This window comes from Lissotriton vulgaris, chromosome 2_1, assembly GCF_964263255.1.
Source record: "Lissotriton vulgaris chromosome 2_1, aLisVul1.2, whole genome shotgun sequence".
In the NCBI taxonomy this organism is placed as follows: domain Eukaryota; kingdom Metazoa; phylum Chordata; class Amphibia; order Caudata; family Salamandridae; genus Lissotriton; species Lissotriton vulgaris.
Window position 1 is genome coordinate 1240955128 of NC_141687.1, and position 27140 is coordinate 1240982267.

The following is a 27140-nucleotide window of genomic DNA, read 5'->3' on the forward strand; positions in this document are numbered from 1 at the left end:
ATGAAAATTGTAAGAAGTGTCCTGATTATTTTGATTCTGGTGCCTAATATATATATCTGGTGTCTGTTAAATGCAGCGTGGACAGTACAGAGTGGGGAAGGCTGCGCTTCACGCCTGGAGCCCACTGGAGGGCTATAAAAGTTTTGGAAATGGCGAATCAATGTGTGACAAGCTTCATGGACCCTAACAGTGGGGTATAATTGGCCACATCTACCAGCATGCATCACTGGAGATGAAGTGCATCATGGTGATTTAAGAGGTGTGGCAATACCGTGACTTGTTTCTTGCCCCCTGAAGAAACCGTTTGTTAACTCTGAAACGTGTCGGGGAATTGATCATAGGCATAATGCGCAGCCTTTCAAAATAAATGGTTTAGTGAAACCTACCTGACTACGGAGTGGCATCTTCATTTGGAGAGACATTTTGGGTGAATATATATATACAGATAGATGAAGCCTTCTGCGAAGGCGAAACGCGTCTCTCTAATCTCGGGGTCGAGGGGGACCCAAGAAAATAAAAAGGCCATATCCTGACAGCGTTGGGTACGTGCCTTCTTCCTTGGGAGCATGAGTGGTTTTATATATATGTATCTGATACTCTGATCGGGAGGAAATTGCGGAAGCTCCTGGGAGCTAAGTACTCTCCTGCCGACGGTGCGGGAATCGGCGGACCTTGTGTCAGTAGACCGAAGGTATTCGCAGGATAATCCGCGAAGGTAGGAGACAATCGAATTCTCAGTGGGGAGTGTGCGCGGCGCCAGGGCGGGACTGTACTAACATTTGCCCGGCAACCGTCTTTATAGCGATTAATTAACATTCGAAAGATACAACCACAACATCAGCCAAGATGTCCGCAGACGTATTGCGTAGCAGGGAGGAAGCGGCAATGTCCATGTTTCTGGACTCTCCGGCTGGGGAGTCCACGGCAATCACTAACCCTATTAACAACACGGGAAGCTCCAACATCAAGGAATTTGTTCAAGAAATTAGAAAAATGTAAATAATCGGAACAATCTAAATGGTGGGAAAACAAATCATTGTCTCGTTACTTGGAAGTGGGTCGGGTGCCTAGAGGGATGAGGATTACATTAGCATTGAGCTACGAGAACCCTGACCCAGCCATGCTACTAGAATGGGCAGAGTCCAATTTGGAGTCTTCCGCCAAACTCATGACGATTCTCATAAAATATGCAGAAAGTGATCGAGTGAAGTTACAAAAGCAAATTGAGGAATTGGAATTGGAAATTAGCAAATTGGATGAAACTGACACATCCAAAAAATGAGAGATGAAATGTTGGCATGCTTGAGGAAGGAAGAGGATGTCATCAAACGGAGAAAAACTTTTAAAGTTGAGAGAGATCCATTAGATTACTTAAACGAACAGATCTTTACATATGCCAGACGCTATGATGTGGTAAAAACTCGCGCAGGCAAATTAGGACAACGAAGAAATAGTAATACGACTGTTGCATCCACATCGGCTTCTGATATAAGTTCAGCCATTCACAGCGATCTGGACAATGAAAATAGCAGAACCCAGCAATTGGGGTTTACAAGGTTCTGCCTGGCCGAGGAGGTGGATTGTCTGTGCAGGGACAGACGGGAAACATTAAGACCCATATTACCACGTGGAGCAAAAGCCAAAGGTCCAATTTTAAACGACAGCAAAGGAGAACAAAATGCTGCAAAAGACGGCAAGGCAGCAAACAAGAAAGTGTGGTCCTTTATCGCTCTCCACGCTGAGTTTAGAGAGCTAGACATATGTATTTAAGCCCAAATCCATCTTCAACCCGATTATGCTACATGATAATCTTGATGTTTACCACGAACTGGTCACACAGGATTTGAAAAAATGATACACAACGGTCATGTTGCGACAAACAAACTCAATGCCTGCTATTGGAATTTGATGAAAAAACTAGGAATGGACAATAAGATAATTGTGAGGCAAGCGGACAAAGGGGACAACGTGGTCTTATGGCCACGTGAACTGTACATGTCGGAAGCAGAATTACAACTCTCTGATCAAGCATGCTATAAGAAGAGCAATATTCATATAGTCCGGAATTCATGAAATGAATACTACTCTAAGTTACTTGCTTGGAAAAGTGGGGGACTGGTGAGTGATGCGGAATACCAGTTTCTTAAAAAAGATCTCCCAGTCATCCCCAAATTTTATCTTATTCCTGAAGTCCATAAATCTGTGACCAAGCCGCCTGGAAGACCCATCATTTCCGCAATTGGAAGTATTATGGAAAACAGGTCTAAGTACATTGATTATTTTCTGCAAGAATGGGTGCAAAACCTTTGTTCATATGTCCAAGATACATCGGACTTTCTTCGGAAAATCGAACATATAGACTGGTGTTCTGATATGGTTCTAATGACATTGGATGTAACCTCCTTGTACACCTCAATTAGACATCAAGATGGATTAAAAGCTGTTGAGCACTTTTTAAATCTGAGATCCATGAATTGTGCACCTCATAATAAAATGTTGCTATCCATGTTTAAAGGTTGCCTCGAGCACAATTATTTCTTGTTCAACAACCAAATTTACCAACAAATAAGGGGGGTAGCAATGGGGGCCTGCTTTTACCCCAGCTTCTCATGCCTTCACATGGGGCTGTGGGAAGAGCAGGTCCTTAGAGGTTATGTTATGTTATGTTATGTTATGTTAGTATGTATTTATTAAGCGCTCGCACGCCCAAGGGCTTCATGGCGCTATAGGAGAGAACACAACACAGCAGTTAAAAGATGGTAATAATAAAACTCAGCAATAAGCCTGTGAGAATAGCCAGGTTTTAAGGGAGTGTCGGAAGCTAAGAAGGTTACCGCTCAGTTTCAATTGAAGGGGAAGGGAATTCCAAAAGGTGGCTGCGAGATGGTCAAAGCAGCTACCACCTAGGCGCTTCCTTTTGTAAGATGGAACAATCAGTAAAGATTTTTGAGCGGAACGAAGATTTCGGGATGGATTATATCTGAGAAACAGATCTTTTATAAATTTAGGGCCGGAGTCTTGTAAAGATTTAAATAGGATGCACCCTGTTTTAAATGCGACTCGCTGCGCAACAAGCAGCCAATGTAAGTGTTTCAACCCAGGTCTAATAGATTGCCTTTTAGGAAGTCCCAGAATCAGTCTGGCATCCTGATTCTGGACCAGCTGAAGACGTTTTAACTCTCCAATTTGGAGCCCCAAATAGAGACTATTGGAGAAATCCAGTCGAGACAGGACCAAGGCAATTATGACCTGGATGAGGGCGGCCTGTGAGAGAAAGCAGGCTATTTTTCTTATTTTTTTTTAATTGAAAGAAACTAGAGGAAACTACTGCACCTACCTGTCTTTTCAGAGAGAGATCCTCGCTAATTAATAGTCCCAAGCTTTTAACTGAGGACGATCTAGAAGGTGGAGCCCCCATGCTAGATGGCCAAAAGCATGGGCTCCAACGTAATACGCTCTGCCCAGGCAAGACCAATTCAGTCTTGCCTGGGTTAAGTTTCAGATGGTTACAACTCATCCAACCCTGGATGTGTGACATGGTGTTTTGGAATTCCTCCACAGAGTCCTTGGTGTTCAAAGGGAAGATGAGTTGCAGATCATCTGCATAGTTAAAGATGGTAACTTTCGCATTTCTTAGGGAGTACAGTACCGGGCGCAGGTACAAATTAAAAAGTAAAGGTGACAAAGATGAGCCCTGAGGTACTCCACATGTGGTAGAAATAGTGGGGGCTGTAAAAGGGCCCAGTCTTACGGATTGAGTGTGGCCAGTAATAAATGAACGGATCCAACTCAACACAGGCCCCCTGAGGCCAGCTTGTTCGACACGGTTGACCAGGATGGTATAATCAACCGTGTTGAATGCTGCCGAAAGGTCCAATAAAACCAGGGCCTGGTGAATTCCGCTGTCCGCATTCCGCCTCAGGGTATTTTGTACCGCCAAGATGACTGCTTCAGTTGAATGACACGAACGGAAGCCGGCTTGGTTAGATTCAAGGTATTCTGTTTCTTCTATGAATTTAGACATGTTTGCGCAGACGTGAGCCTCCAGTAACTTAGCACTATAAGGCAGCAATGATATAGGCCTATAATTTAGCGGGTCAAGCGGGTCTGCTCCAACTTTCTTAATCAGGGGGATAAGTAAGGCCTTTTTAAGGTTATTGGGAACTTTACCCTGTAGAAGTGATCCGTTTAATAAAGGAAGCACACCCTCAGGGATACCTGTTCCCACCTCTCTCAAGATGTGCGGGGGGCAGATATCATCAGGTGAACCCGATTTGACCCTGGTAAACAACTTGCACAGGGTGTTACCATCGATAGGGGGAAAGGATTCCAACGTAAAAGAGTTATGGTATGCATCATCCAGAAGGGGGGGGGGGGGGGCAGAGCAGTAGAAATACTTTGTTTTATGGTGCAGATTTTATTAAGAAAAAAAGAGTTCAATGAGTTGCAGAGGTCCTGAGTAGGAGTGACCAATGGAGTGGTTCTGTCACTACCACTAAGACCATCTACAATATTGAACAGTTCTTTTGATTTATTATGAGAGTTCGGGATTCTCTCCGAGAAATAGTCAGTTTTATGTTTTAGGACAAGTTTCTGATAGTCCTTACGGGCCTTACAGTAGTTGGCTTTATCTTGTGCCAAATAACCAATTCGCCATTTCCGCTCTTTTTGACGGACTTCCAGTTTTTGAGACTTCAAGTGTGGAGTAAACCACTTATGTGCGTCATTAGGGCGGGAACGGGGAATGTTTGAACAAGGGGCATGAGCGTCAGCTGCTTGACGTAGCCAGTTGGAATAGGCTTCTTCGATGCCATCAATGTCCTGGGCCATGGGGGGAAGAGACGACGCCAGAGTGTCCAGAAAAGCTGAGATGTCTGTGTTCTTCCATATTCTAACTTTCCCACCAGTCTGGAAAGGCTGCTTTTTACTCTTCACAATGGCAAGTGTAAAGTGTATCAGAAAGTGATCCGTCCAAATGCAGGGAGTAATGGAACAAATAACCAGGGGGATATTCTGGGACCATATTTGATCAAGGCTATGCCCTTTTTCATGAGTTGGCAAGTGAATCTGTTGAGTTAAGTTCAGATCTAATAATGCCTCTTTCAGCTCAGCTGCCTGGGTGTCTAAGGCAATGGCATCAAACCAAAGGTTAAGATCACCCAACAACACAATTTTTTTGTAATTGATTGTAAGGGGAGCTAGTTGTTCTGCCAGTGATGCAGCAAACGTAGGCATAATTTGAGGGGGGCGGTAGATGAGGATCATTAGTAATGATCCACTATCAGTGTCCATTTTAAAAACAATATTCTCTGACCCTGTAAGGTCGAGAGATGATAGTAATGAGAACTTATAAGTGTTGCGGATAATGGCTGCAACTCCTCCGCCCCTTTTATCAGCAGATCTATTGACATTTAAAATATAATACTCAGAAGGAACGGCCGCCAGAATATATGGTAGGGAGTCTGCGTTGAGCCAAGTATCCGTAAGGTAAACTTGTTCAGTTGGTGCAGAATCATGTTATTCTGTATCTGAGATACATTGATGATTTGTTTTTTTGTCTGGAAAGGCTCAGAGCAAAGTGCAATTCATTTTGTGGAAGGTTTGAACACAAACTGCTTTAACCTTAATTTTACGTCCACTATTAGTTCCAGCTCTGTTTTCTTTTTGGATGTTGAGGTGTATGTGGAGGGTAATGCTTTGGCTAGTCGTTTGTACAGGAAGCCCCCTGCAGGTAACACTGTGCTGCATGCGTCGAGTCATCATCCGCAACATCTGATCAGCAGCATCCCTTATGGGGAGATGCTGCGGATCAAACACATTTTCAGCACAGAGTTAGAATGCCAGATTGCACAACAGGCCAGCAAAGAACGTTTTCTGGCTAGAGGTTATACCCCAGGTGTTATAGATACTGCTATCAATAAAACTAAACAGTTATCTAGAAGTGAGGCTCTGGTTCCAAAATCACAGAAGGAGAAGGTGACTACATGTCCTCCTTCCACACATACCAGAATGATACTCACATACAGCAAACAACACCAACACATACGGAAGATACTTAGCCGTAATTGGAATCTGGTACAAGGGGACCCTGTAATTGGTGGTATGGTATCCAACAAGCCTGAGTTTACTTTTAGAAAATCTCAGACAATGGGTGACAAGCTTGTTAAATCTAACCCAGAAATGGTTACCCAAGGTACATGGATGTCACTGATAAAGGGTTTCAGAAAGTGTCCAAGCTGCAAGGCTTGTACGTTCGGCAGCAATAGAACCCAATACTCCAGTCCATTCCATGCAGAACCCATCCCAATCGCAAAGAGACTGACCTGTAGGAAAGACTTTGCTGTCTATGTGCTGGAGTGTCCGTGTGGGCTCAGGTACATTGGTAGCACAAAGTCACCGGCCCATAAACAGATACTCCAGCACATTCGAGCCATTTCTAGCAAAGATCAAATGTACCCAGTGGCCAGGCCTTATGAGCAGTCGCATAATAGCAACCCTAACATTGGTTCAATATTATGTGATTGATTCGGTAGACCCCATGAAGCGGGGAGGTAATCGTGAGGCCAAATTACGTCTCTTAGAGACCAGGTACATACTGGAACTAGACACTAAGCATTCTACAGGTTTAAATTCCAGTGAGGACTTCTACACTTGCCTTTAGCTGGATTAAGGATTGAAAATATGTATATCTGGGTAGGTGAATTTCCAGCTAGGGGCACCTCATTATATTCTGTATAGGGTATCCATCTCTCAGGTCTCTTGGTGGGTTGTTTATAAGTAGTCATTATTTACTGATTTCGAGGGCACCCATGATACAGGTGAATTAATGTAAATATACAAAAATGTATTGATTGCCATCATTTGGAAAGATATTCGATTATAAAAAAAATTTAAACATAGACATTTCACACTTATTTAATAATTTTGTTTAGAGGAGGCACATAGTATCATGTAGTATAAAACTGAGGATTTGGCATCTACAGATACAGGGGATTAGAATGAGGCATTTTTTGCACGGGTTATACTTTAGGGCAGTTATCAGGCACATTTTTAATTATTCTTACATGGGTATGGAGACACTACAAAAGACCTACTATGGATGAGGGAGATATATATGCCCACTTGGGCTCTATATAGATAATACAGCATTGATATTGTATAAGTAGGTGGCCGAATTGATTTTGAATATGCAATGAGTGTCACACAGTGGGTTTTTATGATACCTATGAAATGCAATTGTTTATTATTTATATATATTTATATATGTATGTATTTATTCTAGATTGTATAAAATTGCCTCAGGTAAGGGATGGGTTGATGAGTGACCACGTCCATTTCCCTAGTATTTGCATTATGCAGATATTATCCACTGTTGCTGCTACTATATTGCTGCTATTAAATGGTTTACAGATAGTGCTTTCATTGCACTAGTGTTATTTGCACATGTGGAATATTATTCGCATTATGCGGATAGTTTCGGTTATGGCTGCTTCTAATATGTTTACTTTAATTTTGTTTAGATTGCACTAGCGCTATTTTGCACATTGAAAAATGTTTTTAGTCAAACATTTCTGTATATCATTGCGTTATTTATTATTAGGGTAACTTATCTGTATGATTCATAAATTATCCTTTGTTTTCCTTGGCGTATTTTTGCACATGCAGTATTTGCACATGGACATACCGAGTATTTTGTCTCTCGTTATGCACTAGTAGGTCACATGTCTAAATTTCATGTGCTGATTACACTTTAAAAAGCCTCCTCCCCCACGGCAATGCGTCATGTGATCAAGGCCCAGTGGGGGTCGAAACGCGTCATGGCGGACTGGCTGGTCAGAGAAATAACAAAATACAATTTGATTGGCACCAGAGTTGTGGGTCGACTTTTCGTTTCTTGCCTGGAATCAAGGCGGTGGAAAGCAACAATTGAAATATATATATATATATATATATATATAATATATATATATATATATAGAGAGAGAGAGAGAGAGAGAGAGAGAGAGAGAAGTGTTATTTTTTTTAATAAATTGATGTGGATCTCATTATTGAGTCGTGTGTACCTTTCACTTTGCGTGAATTACAGCTGTCTAACACTCTCTGATAAGCATAAGACTGTTCTGATTACCCCCAGGAAAAGCACTTTGGAATTGCTAGCTGTTCCCTCATGAAGGAATACCTGGACTCTGCACAGTATACCTCTTTCTGGTATACTATATAAAGAGACAGTTTTCTATACTTACAGGTTAGGGAACTTGTGCCTAAATATATATATATCAGTCATAAAAAGCACATAACCTAAAAACACAACATATTATTTACAGATAAAAAACACAATGGAGTCAATTTTTACAATACTATTCCATTAAAATAATACTTTTCCTAATGTAAAATGCAGCTTTTAAGAACTGGGCTACCCTCCATGCTATATGCTCATTCTCCAGCAATTGGAGCTGGAGCATTGCTTCACGGCACCGCCTAAGCCCAAGTTTTCTTAAAACGGGTATAATCCAAACTTTCCTATGGCCATGATCAAATTTACAAAATAGGACTAAGTGCATTGTAGATTGGGTAGAGGTGTTATCGCAGGGGCACAGTGGTTGAATACAAGACCAATCGTCTTTGGGAACATCGTCAGCTCTAAAGGCGTTTTCCTACCTAACTTCTTTGTGAAGTTTGATAGTGCCGCAGTTAATATAGGAGAAGTGTTGCTCACTGTTTAGAGGAGGCAGATCTGGAAGCAGAGGTCAGCCCGGGACCAGGGTTCAATTCCCGGCTCGGCGGGGTCTTGAGTAATAAAATGTCCATGGACTTGACAATTCTCGCTCCGGTGCCTACTCGATTCACGGGTTCACACTCTGCGACTCTGGGCAATAGCTTGCTTAATCTCCACAACGGCCCCTCGCGGCGGGATGACTGGCTTTCACCTTGCGGATACCCTGCCGGGGTTATGTCACAGGGGAATACCAGGACAGGATCCCTAAGCAAGCGCTTAGAGACCGGTTGGTGATTTGCGCTATATAAATTCCTGTACATTTAAATTTACATTTACATATAGCGAAGGCAGTTTTTTTTCAGATATGGCGGGGGCCCAGGAATCTTGATAGTTAAAAATAGACCTAGGTATGAGATTTATTTTGTGGATGCTAACTTTTTCCCAGTAGTTTCAACAATGGCTCCGTCGGGTATGGACACAATTACTTTAAATCATGTATTTATCTTTTACTGAAATATAAGCATAACATTCCTACTTATTATGCTGCCTCTGTTAGGCCATAGAAGTGCAAAACCAAACACTGAAAAGGGTCAGTAAGATATTTTAATTATTGAATTATTTTTCATTCATTGTTTTGTTTGTTCTTATCAACTGACACCTTTGAATATGCATTTAAAATTTACAAAATACGGCGCAATAATTCAATTTAGTGAGCAAAGTGACATAGTGTGAAATAAATGTGACACAGTGACATGGTAACAAGTGATCTATATACACGTGCGTGAGGAAATATTAGAGGGAAGAGAAAGAGTTAGAAAGGCCGATTCTTATTTTTCTAACACTCAAAACCAACAAACTATATTGAATAGATGTGGTATGTTGGACATGGTTAGCTGGTCCTTTGTGAGAGTCTGTCGACGTTTCGACCCTTGGACACCTTATTTGTGGGTCTCTAGCGGGTCTTCCATTCAGCTATGCGGCTTCAGGCATAGCTGAGCGGACGCGCATTGGGAATCCGATCCGAGATAGTTAACTCCTTCGTGATGATCGCATAAATCACCAGATTATGCACGGATAGCCACATAAGAGGAAACGAGGCATCAGTGCTCAATCTAAACTAACGGAGACATCACTAGAGCCTTATATTAATGAATATTGGAAAACATTACAAAGGGATCCTGATATTTTAAAACATTCGCCAGTGAATAGGAATACACATGGAATAATGCCAAAGGTTATTTTCAAATAGATATTCATCAAATATAAAAGAAGACCCCCTGACCGAATAGAACATCAGGATGTCTGACTCTTGAAGATCTGGCGCAATTATTCTTACCTGCCCCGTCCTGAAGAAGACCCGCTAGAGACCCACAAATAAGGTGTCCAAGGGTCGAAACGTCAACAGACTCTCACAAAGGACCAGCTAACCATGTCCAACATACCACATCTATTCAATATAGTTTGTTGGTTTTGAGTGTCAGCAAAATAAGAATCAGCCTTTCTAACTCTTTCTCTTCCCTCTAATATTTCCTCACGCACGTGTATATAGATCACTTGTTACCATGTCACTGTTTCACATTTATTTCACACTATGTCACTTTGCTCACTAAATTGAATTGTTGCGCCGTATTTTGTAAATTTTAAATGCATATTCAAAGGTGTCAGTTGATAAGAACAAACAAAACAATGAATGAAAAATAATTCAATAATTAAAATATCGTACTGACCCTTTTCAGTGTTTGGTTTTGCACTTCTATGGCCTAACAGAGGCAGCATAATAAGTAGGAATGTTATGCTTATATTTCAGTTAAAGATAAATACATGATTTAAAGTAATTGTGTCCATACCCGATGGAGCCATTGTTGAAACTACTGTTGTATTTCCCTGGTTCTGAGGGATACTGGGTTACCCCATAAGGAATTTTGCTAACTTTTTCCCATCAATGAACATTTCACATGTCTTCTGCAACCCCTACTTGCACCTCATGACATACGTCTTGGTTATATTAGTTTGAAGACCAAGATCACCCATAAATATGCAAAAAATGACCAGGACTATCTTGAGGCCGTTTTGGGTACGAGCCATCAGTACGGCATCGTCCACGTAAAGAAGCACAGGAATCAATCGGCCACCCACTTGAGGAAAATATTTGCCCTGAGACAACAATGCACCTTCAAGCCCGTTTATGTAAAGGCTAAAAAGGAAGAGGCCAGCACACAACCTTGTCTGACCCCTCTCCTGATAGGGAAGGCTTTAGGGGATTCTCCCTTCTGGTCAAAACAGACGCTCGCTGATGCGTCAATATACAGTCAGCATAGGAGCGTGATTATTTGTGGATCAACCCCCACCCCCTTCAAGGACCTCCCACAGCCTATTGTACTTTACTGAATCAAAGGCCGTGTTGAGGTCGAAGAAGGCCAGATAAAGGCTGCCCTTTTTTGCTCTTGTATACTTGCCTATCAATAAGGTGAGGTTTAAGGACTGCTCGATGGCACCAGGCCATCGCGGAACCTGTACTGTAGATCTGATAAAATCTTCCTTTCCTCAGCCCAAACTGCTAATCGCTCCAAGATAACCCTCCCTAGCACCTTAACCATAGAATCTAGGAGGGAGATAGGTTGATAACAACCTGGATCTTCGCGATTACCCTTTTTAAAAATTGGTATAATTATTGACTTTGCCCAAGTGGGGGGAAGAATGGACCTTTTACTGGCATTAAATACCTGGGTTAGTATGGGTCCCCACAAGGTGACATTATGTTTGTACAGGTCAACTGGTACCCCATCAGGCCCTGGTGCTTTCCCGCCTGCTCTTTGCACCAGAGCCCAAGTTACCTCCTCCAAGGTGACTTCTAGGTCAATATTTTCCCAGTCATTTGGAATCCGAACTTCCGGGTAGCTGCCTAAGTCCCCCTGGTCATTGTATAATTTGGAAAAATGGGCAATCCATACTTCTTCCGTAATCGCGATCTGAACTGAGGGACCCATGCTAGGGGCTAAGAAAGAGGTTCTCGCTACCTTCCAAAAGGTTGTACTGTCTTTCAGCTCTGCTGCGTTCGGTAAAGAGTCCCATGCCTTATTACGGAGGGATGTTTTTCTTTCTTTAATAGCCCTCCTGTAATCTAATCGAGCTATATATATGTGTGTGTTATTTTTTAAATAAAATTATGTGAATCTCCTTATTGAGTCATGTGTACCATTGACTTTGTGTGCATTGCAGATGTCTAACAATCATCTCTGATAAGCCCAAGGCTGTTCTACGCTACCCCCAGGAAGAGCACTTTGGCATAGATAGCTGTTCACTCATGAGGGAATACCTGGACTCTTTGCACAGTATACCTCTTTCTGGTATCCTATATAAAGAGCCAGTTTTCTATACTTACAGGTTAGGGAATTATGTCTTGAGGCAAATAAAAAAAAGTGAGGGATAGAATGCTTGGGTTATTTTGCCCCCTGTGTCATTTGAGACAGCAACCAGCCATACGTAAATCAGATCTGGCCAACCCCCAAAAGGAGCAGCCTTATCAAACTGCCAGACCAGGTTCATTCTGAATGGGAAAGCAATCAACCTCACTGGTTAAAGCCTATTTGGAACACGCAAGCTTGAGTCTTATGGACCTACGTCTGGTCATATCCATCATACTTCAGCCGGTGCACTGAGGAAAAGAAATTTGAAGGGTGCAATGTTTCAATTGCAATTATTCAGACCGCAATATTTTTAATCTTTTTATGCCCACCATTCCACCTTAGACAGGAACCAGCCATATGCAAATCAGCCTACGTTCTGCTCCAAAATTAATAGCCCAGCCCAGACCGCTAGGCATGGTCCCCTGTGAACTGAAACACAAGCAACACCAGACCAGTTTTGGCCGATTTGGGCCTCATTTGTAGGCAGAAGCTTTTGCCCTATGGCACTGTGAGCACAGGACCCACACGTAACTGTTCAGAGGCAACCTAGCCTGACAGTCCAAGCTGGACTGCTCCTACTGGAGCAGGACAAAGGCTAATTTAAAGTGATGGACTGAGATTCACATCAAGGAATTACAAGTAGCAGAGATGTATTCAAGCATTCCACCTTTCGACCTTATTGCTACCCCACCAAAAATACTAGGGTGATGATACGAAGGCTTACTCACATTTTATTCTATGTGATGTCACAATGGTTTCAGCCAATAAGTATTAAATTACCATGCCCCCACCACATGATAATTAATGTCCTGATGCCACAATGACAGTACCATTTGATTGTCTGTATGTTGATGTCACCATAAGCCCACAACATGAAACACTGCATACGTTCACAAATCTGTAACCATACTGTAAGTGGTGCAGTTATGTTATAAAGCTCACAGTGCATGGTACTATGTGTGATAACAGCATGGTGGACAGATCATGTAAAATATAGGAGGACACAAGCCACTGTGAATGATTGTTATTTAGTGACAATTAAATGATATATCTCCTAAATATTCTCAAGAGCTAATGCTACAATAATGCTGCAGTATCCTAACAAACATTCACACATTTGTTAAACAATTCAATTCTTTTTAGCGCTATGCTTCATTTAGGAACTATACGCACCAGAGAATCTGCGTTGCTCCATAAAATATTTTTGAAATGGAGAGTCCGTGAAGAGCAAATCGAAGAGTTTGTCAACATTAAAATTAAAAACTTCATTCATGTACTGGCGGCCATTCAAATCCTCATAGAAAGACTGAACTTCACCTGCTGAACAAAGGAAGGCAAAAAAGAAGAAAAAAATAATTAATAGAAGGAAGTAAGGAATAAAAAAGAAGGTGCAGGGCTAAATGAGATTAAGCAAGGTAAGTATGGAAGAAAGGCAGAAAATAAAGGAGAAGAAAGATGAAATGTGAGAAAGCAAAAATAGAAGGGACAATAAAGGGATAACAAATACGAAAAACAAAAGTAATCATGGAAGGAAAAAATTGAATGAAAAAAAATAATAAAGAAAGGAAAAAGAGGAAATGAGCTGGTAAAAAAATATAAGTCAGAAAGGAAGGAATAAGGGAGGGGTAAAGTAAATGTAAAAGGAGAAGAAACGAAGAAAAAAGGAACAAATTGAGGAATAACAAAGGCGAAAGATTAAATGAGAGGAAGGAAAGAATAGAAGAGACTGATGTACAAAGAATTGGAAGGGGCACAGGGAATAAAAGTAGAAATGTTGGATGTGAAGAATTAGGAAGGTGGGACGAATGCATAAAAGAAGGAATAAAAGTAGTAAATATGAGAAATAATGGAAGGACGGCAAAGAACATCAATGGTAAAGAGAGAGTATAAAAGATAACATAAGGTATGAAAGAGGGGTGAGACATAAAGGAAGGGTTGAAGTAAGGGTAAAAAGGAAAAGAGGAAAAGGGTATCAAGAAAAGAAGGAAGGTGAGGTCAGCAGGGGATGCGAAGGGACAGGAAGATAAAGACGAAAAACTATTTGTGAAAAGAGGGAACAAAGAAAGCAGCAAGACCACAGAATGACACCGCATGATTGTCTTGTTGCAAACAGCATATTGTAATTAAAAATGCTATGGAGCCCTGGTCAACGCACAAACAAACTGAACCAGTTTACTAATAGGGCTGGCCTTTTCAAGCTGGAGTAATTTGCCACCAAAAATTAAAAGAAAAAAAACATTAATATATGCCACTGCCCAAATGCGGTGGACATATGCTCAACTGATAGAGAATGGAACAGAAAGCACTAGCAAAGTAATAGCCCACTAGTCTTTGCACATCAGTGCACTTTTTTTAAGGGGAACGGGTGCAAGTGAGGAGGTAAAAAATAGCTTCACTCACATTGCCAATGGCCCACTGGACCACTCGGTATGCTGTGATGGTGGAAGCAAAATATGAATGACAGATGAACAAACCAATGGAAATACTTTCTGGCACAAAGGCTTCTTGTGCAGGTATAAAATTCCGTATTTTTATTCATATTTTTTGAGTACATGAGGATGACAAAGTTAAATCTGTTTTTATGTCAGATCAAAAAAGTGGGATAATTATCTATATTTATTTTACGAACCATCACATCGCAAGGAGTTGATTTGCAAAAGTGGTTGCAAAATGCGCTCCAACTTTTTTCACATCAATTCAGATTTTGTGAACCGTCATATGTACTAATAGGCCAGTTCACAAAATCAAGAATTGGAGTGGGTCACAATCTGACATATCTAATTATTATTTACGTGAGCATTAGCAAATTGTGACCCACACCAATGGTCACAATATCAGGGGCCAAAGCATTTTCTAGTCGGCAGACCACTAGGTCTGTCATTAACTTTAAATGAAGATTTTTTGTTTTTCATATACAGTTTAATTTTCTTAAAGGAAACTGGACTGAAGTTCTTTTTTTTAACATTTCGTTATTTAAAATAGTTAGAGAGTTGGCATTGGTCCCCTGGATCACTGCCTACTATCCACAAACATGTTTTACGTTTACAAAGGAGAAGAGGTCCCCAGGGGTGGCAAATGAGTTACCACCGCAACTCATAAATTAACTAACCACAACTCATAAATTAACTAACTTTACAATGTTTTGCGACTGGATTACGGTTTCCAAACCTTTATATATCTCATACCAATTCACAATTTCAAAGGGATGCCTACAACATACCCATTCCAAATGTAAAACCTGAATGCATTTGCAATATCAATGTGCATTGGAACAGGCATATTTGCAGCCACAACCTCTGAATCGGTGTTAGCAACTGTAAAAATGATCTGTACATCTGTCTCCTCAACATCAACCTTTCTGGTCTAGTGATTAAGGGCCTGATTTAAAATGCAGTTACTCGGTCAGGGAGATCGAGTACTTTACTTCATCACCCTGACAGAGTAACAGCACTCCAAATGTAGAGATGCCCACTGCCACAGCAGACATCTCGTACGTGTGCACCGCTGTTTTAGGGGTTTTGGTCAATGCACTAAAGCATAGCTGCCAAGGTTTCAGATTGCTATGTGTGACATTTCCATGATTTCAGTGGAATTATGAGTGACATTTCAACGACTGAGAGTGACATTTTATCACGACCAAAATCAAGCAATGAAGACGAGGGAAACCGTCTCTCTCCACCCAGCTCTCTCCCGTCACCCTTTGTGCCTTGTATTACTCCTATCTCTCTCATCATTTCAACCTCTTTCATTTGTCCGTACTTCCGAACGTGTGAATCACTTTTGCCTTTGTCTATCGCTCTCCTCCACTCTCCCAAGTCTTGATGACTCCTGTTCATATTTAGTGGTACTGACTCTTTTAGCCTGAAAGACTCTTATTTAATGTTTACTTGCTAAATTGCTCTTAATCCAGTGTAACACCTTATTATAGGTCTTACTCATTAACCTACATGATGTTACATTTTGGGACTATTGATACTAGTGGCTAAAAGTATGAAAAGAAGACACAGCCACTTGGCAGCCGCAACAACTGAAGTATCTCAGTTGGTTTGTGTGAGGGGATGGCTGGGCTCTTTCCCGTAAGGTGCATCTGTGGAAATACATGTCTCACATGAGCACACACAGGCCTGTTAGATGTACATATTCGGAAAGAATGGTTTACAGTGCAGCTTGTTTAATGTTTTGCAGTGAGAGATCCGTGTAGAGAACAGTGGTCTACCGAGGGCATGACGGACGAGAACGCTTGCAGTCAGGCTTTCAGGTTTTAATGTCTTTATTTCGATGATAAAATCATAAAAGACAGAATTGAAAATACATTCATGAACAGTTCAAAGGTCACCATATAGTACAAACTCTGATTAAAAAATTGGTTTAAATATGTTTTCAGATTTACAATAGGACTAAAATCCACAGTTAAAAAGTTATTAAACATTTGTAGGTGGAACAAGACATTAAATAAGACTAATCCTGGAAATGGGATTAACACATGCACAAAAACACTTTGCACGTTACACATTATTGTCATGAGACAGTTAGATTCCTTCTAGCTCTGATTGCCCAGGCCCAACCTAAATACTTGGCCAAACATATCACAGTAAAATCAGAAGTGTTTGTTTTTAGGGCCCATATTGCATCCGAGGATTTTCTACATATCAATCGTTTGAAAATGGGTTTTAACCACTTGGAACGGGGTTCTGTATATTGAGGACAGGCGAACAAAAAGTGGCCCTCAGTTTCCTTGCATCCAGGACAACAACTGCAAAGATTTGGAGAGGTTTTGTCCCAGGATGAGGTAAAGGAGTTCAAGGGTAATGAGCCCACCCGAAATTGATGATACAATTTTTTATCCAATGGCCTGGTAATAAGATCCCAGTATGTCTCACGGGCAGGGTCCAATTTAAAGCTTAAAAAGCGCCCCGTCAGGCCCTCAGAACTAGAGGCGTGTGCCAGGGAAAGGCGGGTTGAGGCCCAAAATAAACCCTTAAATTCCTTTTTCGAGGGGAAGTTATTAGTGCCTGGGGAGACCCACAGATGGTTTAAGCCCATGTCACACAGGCTCTTTTTCACCGAGCGAAGCCATGGGATTCGCTCAGACCCCCCCATGGCCTTCACCTCTGATAGCTCCTTTGCAAAAAGTACCAGATCCTCCGAAGTCCATAGGAGCCTCCAAGTGGACACTACTCTGTATCTAGCCATGTCCGTTATTGGAAGAACGCCCATATCATGGCAAAGAGGGATCAATGGGGTTGATTGAGGCAACCCTACCAGGTTACGAAGAAATCTACACTGAATTCTGTATAGACTCGAAAGGTCCATGAAACCCCATAGCTCTGCCCCATAGAGTGTGGCAGCATTAATTTTGGCATCATATATTTGTAGGGCGGGGATGACCCGTTTTGTAATGGATTTCTTTTGCTCACGCAAGAGACATCCAGTCAGTTGGGCAAGTTTTAGCTGTTGGGTCTCTATTTGTGCTTTCCAAGACAGCCGGCAATCCAGAGTGACCCCCAAATACGTCATAGTGTCAACTTGTTCCAGGTTAACCCCGTTTAGTTGTACACTACTACGTATTGGTTTTTTCCTGGATAAAACCATAAACTTAGTTTTTCCCACATTTATCTGGAGGTCATTTTGATTACAATACTCCTCAAAATGGTTTAAAGCCCGCTGTAGGCCTCCCCTAGTCTTTGATAGGAGAAGGGTGTCGTCAGCAAAGATCAACATTGGGAATTTAGTCCCCGCCAAGGATGGTGCATCAGTGTTGGTGGACCTAAAAAATTTGACCACTTGGTCAATAAAGAGTAGGAAATGGGTGGGGGCAAGAACGCACCCCAGGCGGACTCCTCGTGAGACTGGAAACGAGTCCGTGAATTGCCCTTGTGCTCCCCATCTTACCCTAGCAAAATTGTCATCATGTAGTCTAATGATCATCTCAACCAGTTCCCCCGGCATTCCTAAGTCCCTTAATACCTGCCATAATTTTCCCCTCGGTACCAAATCAAAAGCTGATTTCAAATCTATAAAGGCAGCAAAGATGGTGCCACCGCCAAGTATAACAACCTTCCAAAAAATCATACAGAACCGTAGAACCTGGTCAATGGTACTTGTACCACATCTAAAGCCCGCCTGTAATGGGGACAGTATTCCTTCAAGCTCCAACCACCCCTGCACTCTCGCCAGGATCATGCGAGCAAAAACTTTTTGAAAGCAGTCAATTAAGCTGATTGGGCGATAGTTCCCTGGGTTTGATCTATCTCCCTTTTTATGTATAGGGAGGATCTCCGCCCCCTTCCATGTTTTGGGGATACGGGCACCTCTCGCTATGGTGTTAGCTATGTTAGTTAAATAGGGAACCCAAAGGCCTGTGTTCGCTTTAAACAGGTCTGCTGGGATTTGATCCAACCCAGGAGCTTTCCCCCGCTTTGTTAAGCCTAGGGCTATCTCCGTTTCTGTTTCTGTAAAGGTCATAATCACATCGCCAGGCGGTATTACATGTAACAAGTTCGGTGTGGACATGGGGTCAACGACCTCTGAGCAAAATTGAGAGGAATAATGATTTATCCAGGCTTCCGGGGATACATGGTTAGATGGAGTACGAAAGTCACCATCCTTGCCACATTTAACAATATCCCAAAATTTGGTCTGGTTATTAGATTTACTGGCATCCAGAAGGTCCGCCCAAAAATCATCTTCCCATTCCCTCTTTGCTTCCCATTGAACTCTTTTGTACCTTTGCCTAGCCACCTTTACTGCACTCAGGTCTCTAGATTTGACTTTCTCAATTAGATAACTATGGGCCTCCCTACACTCTCTATTATACCATTTTGCTCTTGGGGCATTCAAATGCCCGGTACTTGTCTTACACGGTTTCGAGAGAAGGTTTTTAAGCTCGGAGAAACATTTATCATGTATGCCCATAATCTTATCTAATTCGCTCTGACCCCTCTCAACAACAACAGACCTCATATTGTTTAAAGCATGCTTCACCACATTTTCTATATTGGCCTGTATCACTACATCATTTGATATGGTTGACCATTTCAGTCTCCTCCGGTCATTTGATATGGTTATAACCCCTTGCCCCCTAGGATCTGGTTCCGCTAGACTTATCAGATCATGCATTTTAAGTTTCAAGTACAGTGGGTTATGATCACTTTCCGGACGCATAACAATTTCCATATCAACAATTAAGCTCCAATATTCCATTTTTAAGAAAATATAGTCAATACGACTCTTTCTCACGCCATTGTCAAAAGTGAAGTTGGCTCCAATGTCCGATTTGGTACGACCATTTACGGCCCTTAATCCCCAAGTGAGACAGAAAGCAGTCCAATTCAAGGCAGCCTCCGTTGCTTTAACTGGTATTTTGTTCGATAGTTCTGGGATTTTCCATGTGGCGTCTTCTGCAAACCCCCAATTATCCTCAGGTAGGTACAGTGGCTCAATTGTACAGTTTATGTCACCAGCTAGCATAATAAATGTTCCTTTGTTCCAACCAGTTAATAGGTTATCTAAGGCGCCTATCAGCTTCGGGCATCGCCCACCAGGGAGGCCTCTAGAATATATATTGATAATAAGCATATCCTGACCCCCTGCCTTACTCAACCTGATGGCCAAAATATCGGGATTTTCCATGTACAATTCGGAAACTGAGTAACACCAGGCCTGTTTTACCCATGTTGTCAGTCCCCCTGATGCCCGCCCTTTAGAACTTTTTATTGCTGGTTTAAAAAAGTTTATGAAACCAACCTTATATATAGGAGCTGTGGCCCAAGTTTCTTGCAGAAGCACAACTTCATGTTTACCAATGAACTCCAGCCAGTCCTCAGAGTCCAAACGGGTCTTGGCTCCGGCTACATTCCAAGACACAATGTGTGATGTTAGTGTATCTGTTTCTGCAAGATTGTTGCTGACAAAGGAAGGGGAAAGGGGACTCGGTGAGCTAGCACTTGTTAGACTATTATTCATTCTGATAGCTTCTACGTTAAGAATGGAAGCCCCTTCCCCGACTGGCCCCCCCAGTGTTCTAGTTTTGTTATGGGGCATAGACTGTTGGTCCATGTTTAGTTCCGGGGCAGGGATGTATAGATTATGCACTCCTTCCCCGTTCTCAATAAACGGATTTGATGGCTCGGTCGGAGCACGTAGTCAGTCAACCCATTCTAGATCTGACAGTGCCTCGAAGTGGTTAAAGAGTGGGGGGTACTGTGGGGGGTAGGGGGTTATGGGCTCTCGGGGCCTCCCCCCTCTGGGTTTCCAATGATTGGGGCCCATTGGATAGTTAAGGTATGTGTGGGGGTAGAAATAGCCAAGGTGCAAGGTCTGAACATCACCAAGACGGGCGAATCTAGCTTTCCTTTTGATTCTATCCACCACCCAGGGGTCTTTAAATGAAATCAAAATGCAGTCCCCTTCTAGATCTTTTACACCCTTGCCTACCCAATCAACTCTCCTTACATAAAGGATTTCGGTGGGGGATGAGGGAGGGAGGGGACGATGTTTATTTAACCAAAATATAACCTTATTCCGCAAGTCCCCTTGAGTCTCTTTAATGCCATCTCTTAGAGGGGCCACCCCAGTTAAAACGATGGTGTATTGTGACGCTTCAGGCGGTAAGTTAACTCTGGGAGGTTGTCGTGTGTTTCGATTATCTGTCCTCTGATTCCTATCTGAGTGCGGAATTTTCTTATCCTTACCCATTATTGGTTTTTTCGCTGGGGTATTATTTAGTTGATTTGGCGTGCCATTCGCTAGGTGTTGTTTCACTGGCGCGTTATTGGCAGCCAATGGGCGTTTGACCTTTGGTATGTCTTTTGTGGGAGCTCTACTGACAACAGTCGAAGTAGCAGCTGATGATTTTGCCCCTGTTAGCGACTTCTTATTATTGTTAACAGTTGATGTCCCTGGAGGGATTGTTGTGGTTATCCCCGCTTTTTGGTTAGCACCCCCAGTGGAATTACAACCCCTCATCCTGGTACCGGGTGTTGTTAGTTTTTGCAAAAGGTCCATATTGATATTGACGGCTGCTTCCAAAACGTCTATTTTAGCGGACATTAACCTGGTTCTTTATAGAACCGGGAGCAATAAAGTTTTAAACATTGCTTCCATCTTAGCCAACAGAACATCATCGCTGCTAAGACAAGTTGGGCAAGGATTTGAAGACCCAGAAGGGGCTAATGAGGGACAGTACACCACTGGAAGGTCTTGGTTGGTCTGGGAGTGGGAGGAACTCATCCTGTTGACAGGGTCCATTTTGGGTTGTTTTTGTATCTTTTCCCCCTGTGGACTTGAGACATGTTTTCTTTTCCGGGAGATGGAAGTTAGTGGTGTCTTGTTGTAGAATAGGCATACTGGGTGAGGTGGGAACATTAGATTGTGAGGCGTCAGACATGCTACTCTCGTCGTCCTCAATATTTTGGCAATCAGCTTCTAAGCTTGTCTGATTAGTATCGGAGTTCAGTTCCCTATTTTCATTGGGCGTGGATATTGTGACTCCATCACCATCTACATGGACTATCGCTTCTGTCTCTGTGGTAGAAATACAGTTGAAAGCAGCGTTGGTTACAGGGCTTTTAGCACGTGCCAAGGCACCTATTGAAGAGCGTTTCCCGGTGACTAAATCCAGGGACAATCTGTGTTCTACCATTTCTATTTCTTTTTCTAGTATTCCTGTAGCTCTAGTGATAAAAGCATCAAGAGGACCAGAGACAACACCCTTAGAAGTTTGTATATGCACTAGGCGCTGTTTGCCGGATCTTAATGCCATATTTAGGAAATGATGTTAATGTTACAAGATATAACTGGATGGGGTATAACAAGATGTGGTTTTAACCAGGACTCTAGGCCCAACCCAACCACGTTCGACCCCGGACGGCCACAGACGGTCCCGCCCTTGTCCCAGGCTTCTCCCGGCGCCCTCCCGCGCGCTCCCGCGCAGCGGGGATGATGCTTCCCTTTTATTTCAGTGTGATTGGTCGCTAGGGGCGGAGCCGGCAGGGAGAGCAGCCCAGGTGGACACGGGCGCGCGGGGACTCCTGGTGCTTGGAGTCCACCGCTCCACGCTCGCAGCCCTGCCGGTCGAAGAAGGACAAACCCCTCACAAAGTACAGCTGACCGCTGCTAGCCGCGAAGCGGGACCCGCGAAGCGGGACCCGCGAAGCGGGTCCGGCGAGGCGTGGCGGCAGCAGCAGGCAGGCAACAACAGGCTCTCTCAGCACCCTCCTAGGTGCTCTGATCCGCTGGTCTGTCGAAATGAGGCAAGTAATGCAGGAATCCACAGGTTGTAGGGCAGGACGCCGCTTTAGCCTTCCGGGTGGGGGCGGAGCCGGCAGGGAGAGCAGCCCAGGTGGACACGGGCGCGCGGGGACTCCTGGTGCTTGGAGTCCACCGCTCCACGCTCGCAGCCCTGCCGGTCGAAGAAGGACAAACCCCTCACAAAGTACAGCTGACCGCTGCTAGCCGCGAAGCGGGACCCCGAAGCGGGTCCGGCGAGGCGTGGCGGCAGCAGCAGGCAGGCAACAACAGGCTCTCTCAGCACCCTCCTAGGTGCTCTGATCCGCTGGTCCGTCGAAATGAGGCAAGTAATGCAGGAATCCACAGGTTGTAGGGCAGGACGCCGCTTTAGCCTTCCGGGTGGGGGCGGAGCCGGCAGGGAGAGCAGCCCAGGTGGACACGGGCGCGCGGGGACTCCTGGTGCTTGGAGTCCACCGCTCCACGCTCGCAGCCCTGCCGGTCGAAGAAGGACAAACCCCTCACAAAGTACAGCTGACCGCTGCTAGCCGCGAAGCGGGACCCCGAAGCGGGTCCGGCGAGGCGTGGCGGCAGCAGCAGGCAGGCAACAACAGGCTCTCTCAGCACCCTCCTAGGTGCTCTGATCCGCTGGTCCGTCGAAATGAGGCAAGTAATGCAGGAATCCACAGGTTGTAGGGCAGGACGCCGCTTTAGCCTTCCGGGTGGGGGCGGAGCCGGCAGGGAGAGCAGCCCAGGTGGACACGGGCGCGCGGGGACTCCTGGTGCTTGGAGTCCACCGCTCCACGCTCGCAGCCCTGCCTGTCGAAGAAGGACAAACCCCTCACAAAGTACAGCTGACCGCTGCTAGCCGCGAAGCGGGTCCGGCGAGGCGTGGCGGCAGCAGCAGGCAGGCAACAACAGGCTCTCTCAGCACCCTCCTAGGTGCTCTGATCCGCTGGTCCGTCGAAATGAGGCAAGTAATGCAGGAATCCACAGGTTGTAGGGCAGGACGCCGCTTTAGCCTTCCGGGTGGGGGCGGAGCCGGCAGGGAGAGCAGCCCAGGTGGACACGGGCGCGCGGGGACTCCTGGTGCTTGGAGTCCACCGCTCCACGCTCGCAGCCCTGCCGGTCGAAGAAGGACAAACCCCTCACAAAGTACAGCTGACCGCTGCTAGCCGCGAAGCGGGACCCGCGAAGCGGGTCCGGCGAGGCGTGGCGGCAGCAGCAGGCAGGCAACAACAGGCTCTCTCAGCACCCTCCTAGGTGCTCTGATCCGCTGGTCCGTCGAAATGAGGCAAGTAATGCAGGAATCTTGCAGTCACTAATAGTTTACTTAATTAACATGGTTTAACCTAAACTGTGCTTCAGTGATGGTTAATGCTCCACAGTGACACGTCAATAGTGCATTATAAATGAGAGTATGGGTGTGTTACCCATACTCTCATTTATACTACACTATTGACGTGTCACTGAGTGACGGCCTCAGGACCTATAGCTGTGCAAATAAAGCCACTGCTGTACCTCCTTCACTATTCTTACCCACCCTGAGACTGCTCCATTGCTGATCTTTGCCTGCCATTGTGCACAGGTGGACTGACCTGCCCGAAGGACACAGAGGCCTTCTATGATGGCAGTGCACACAACATATACATGCCATACAAAACACGCGCAGAACAGGCGACACAAGCTTCAATAACAGAAGGCAATGGCGGAGTAAACTTAATTCCAATACAGTAAAGCTGAATAGCCAGCGGTACAGGGATATCTACATTCGCAACCAGAAGAGCCCCATCAAAGGAAATGGCAGCGCAAGCTTCAGTTTCATACATACTGAAAAGCCACTGGCAGTTCAAGTGTCAAAAATACACACAGATTGTACGTCATAACAAGAGCAGATATACGGCTCTGCACCTGGCACCAATAGAGCGGCCTCGGGGACCCCCTTAACAGTTGCTGTTACGTGATGTCAGCGTCTCTGGGCCAGAACACCCTTGCTGGGATTGTGATGCTTTTTCGTTTCACGTTGCATATCCAAAACCAGTGGGACATCCTAAAGCGGCAGCCAAACTTACCTTATCAGCACAAACACTCCACTGCCCGGGCAGCAGTAAATCTCGTTGTGCAGGGAATGCCGTACAGCACATGCACGTGCGCAATGGTAGTGACCAATCACTAAAGCAAATATGAAGATTCCCTTTTCATGTATTTTAAATAAAGAGACTGAGATCTCTAGGGGGTCCAAACCAGGGATAGGTAGTGAAACATATGTTGTATCTGAAGTTGTGTCGGGATTAACAAATTTACAATCTAAACATGTTAAGTCTGTTTCCAGAGTTAGAATCATGCATCAATTGAAACTAATGAGAATGTGCAGACCAAAGGATTTTCAAATATTGCTCCAAAATGTATTATCTTTTTCATACAAATGTTGATTAAAAACATCACATTTATTCATAAAAAATATTTAAAAACAATGTACATCTGAACAATGAAAATATGACCAATCACTACGCTAACAAATAAAACGCTGTCCAATCCGGGTGAATCACACAGCCTCATCATAACTTGCAAGGACATCAAGTATGCATTGATAGCAGACCTCACATGAAAAATAGGTAGCTGATACTAATAGAGCACAAAAAGAGGTAATAGATTCAACTTTTATAATACTCTGATGTGCATGACAATATTTTTGCTTGCGGTAATGTGGTATAATGACTTAAAATGCGTTAGTATAACGCGAGATGTGTGACACTTGGCAGAGCTGCTAAAGTGTCCTGTACAGCTCCATCAACATGACAGTCGTACAACATATTTTTTATTTCTTTTTATTTTCCAAAAGAAAATCCCAAATCAGGATTTTCTTTTTGAAAACAAAAAAAGCATTTAACCCCACCCGCCCAGCCCCCCATTGCTATGAGAGTTTTCTCCAATGTCGTGTTGATCACAGAAATCTTTTTTCTTTCACTTACAGCAACATTGTGGACGGCAGATTTGTGAAAGTAAAAACTTGCCATTTGTTCACCCTCTCTAAAAACCGTGAGGGAACAAATGGCAAAACCTCAAGCTGTCAGAGGAATGTTGGAGGCAGACATGGAGTAGTCTCAACTGCTGACATACTGAAGGACCCCCTGACTCTAAATGAGACTGGCGGACCTTCAGAACAGTGGAAAGGGTAGTCCATTGCTGGTACAACAGAGTACCCCTTTCGCTGTCCTCAGTTCTTTATTTTGCAAAAGAATAAGTGCCAGGGCTCTTGTCAGGAGGGTACTACACTTGCACCACCCATTGCTCCAGCAAGTGCTGTCAAAAACGGTACCAACACAACTGCTAATCATTACACTCTTACAAGCATACAATTCAGACTACTCCAGGCCCCCTAAAGCTATAAAAATGGCTTGGGAGGCAGCCATTATTCATCTTAGTGTTTTTTGTGCTCATCCCTATATAAGACAGACAACACCACCATGTGGCAGACTATCATTAGTGATGGTGTAGAAAATTAAGTGCCAGTGCTTAGCACCGGAATCTACCAGCTCAAATTAAGCACTGGCTGTACTCTAATCAGTCACTAACTTTATTTACTGTAACACACAGAACTGGGATCTAAACCTAATTTCCCCTTTTCAGCATGTTTTGTAACCTTTAGCAATCCCGTTATCTCCCTATGCCTATGTTTATTTATTTTCCCAAAATGCAACTAACCTTCGAATAATAAAAATTGATCGAAATTAGATAACGTGCAGAAACACCATTTTGGATGTGGTGATAAGATTATGTGTACAATAAAAAAGGGTGCAGTGATCAATTTGTGCTTCCTAACAATTATGAGCACATTAAAAACTGACAACCCCTTAAGTCAATGTCTGTAATTACAAGATTTTCTTTAAATAATGTGTGTATTTACTCAAGTTTAGATATTATAAACAAAGGTGGTTGTGCAGTCCCACAAACAAATGTTGCCACAGAAATATCTATGAATGTATACCATAACATGAAGTGACGCCACTTGCAAAGGGCCCTGAAAATAATAAACATCTGCTTAGCCATCTATTGCCTCAAACACCTTACATACCTAGCCAAAATCACGTTTCTTTGCGCCTTCTGTCTAGTTTGGGAAAGTGCTGCAAACCTCCCCCAATTCAATGTGTTTTACAGTAAAGGGGTTTCTAAGCAGGACAAATTATTTTACTTTGCAGAAAATAATAATTATTATGGTTTACTCAACAGGTTTTCCACTTTATGGTAAATTTGTAAGTCTACCTTTCCCAGTGGGAGAAAAATATGGCATCAATCACGTAAGGAAATGCCTCTTTTTGCATTATCATCCTTAAGGTTTTGGACTGATGCTGCTGTTTTTTTACCCTAAAAGTGCACGGACGCCTGCTAACCAGGCCTCAGTGCCAATGCTCCAACCCTTAAAAGTGTATGTTTAATCAGCATATACTCCAAGGTGTACCCAGGGCCAGATGCTTTAAGTGTACCTCAAAATCTGCAGAACTCACTGTGCCCCCACGAGTGTGACAGAGTAAAACGTTTCCTAGCCTGCTACTGCAGACAGATAGAGCAGTTTTAAACTGCTGACTCAGCTTAACTATTTAAACTAATGAAAAAGTGCAGACCTTTTTTAATATATGTAAGCCACCCCTAGAAGGTCTGCTGAACCCTAAGGCACGGGTCTATATAATCCAAAGAAAGTCATGCGTTTTGATATGTCCACAAACTCTGCCGAGTTTGAAAGAGGCTAAGAGGGGCTTTCTGCTTGTGGGTGAATCATCCTCCCTCTGACT

The 27140-nt window shown here is 43.5% G+C and overlaps 1 protein-coding gene across 4 annotated transcripts in view; it reads right to left on the bottom strand.

Annotated features, from left to right (window-relative positions):
- Positions 1 to 27140, bottom strand: part of GRAMD1B (GRAM domain containing 1B) — a 1455160-nt gene that overhangs the window by 182606 nt on the left and 1245414 nt on the right. For all 4 annotated transcript variants that reach the window (XM_086956958.1, XM_086956959.1, XM_086956960.1 and 1 more), the window contains one exon: positions 13297 to 13443. In XM_086956958.1, the coding sequence (XP_086813084.1) occupies positions 13297 to 13443 (147 nt within the window). The remainder of the gene's footprint in view (positions 1 to 13296; positions 13444 to 27140) is intronic.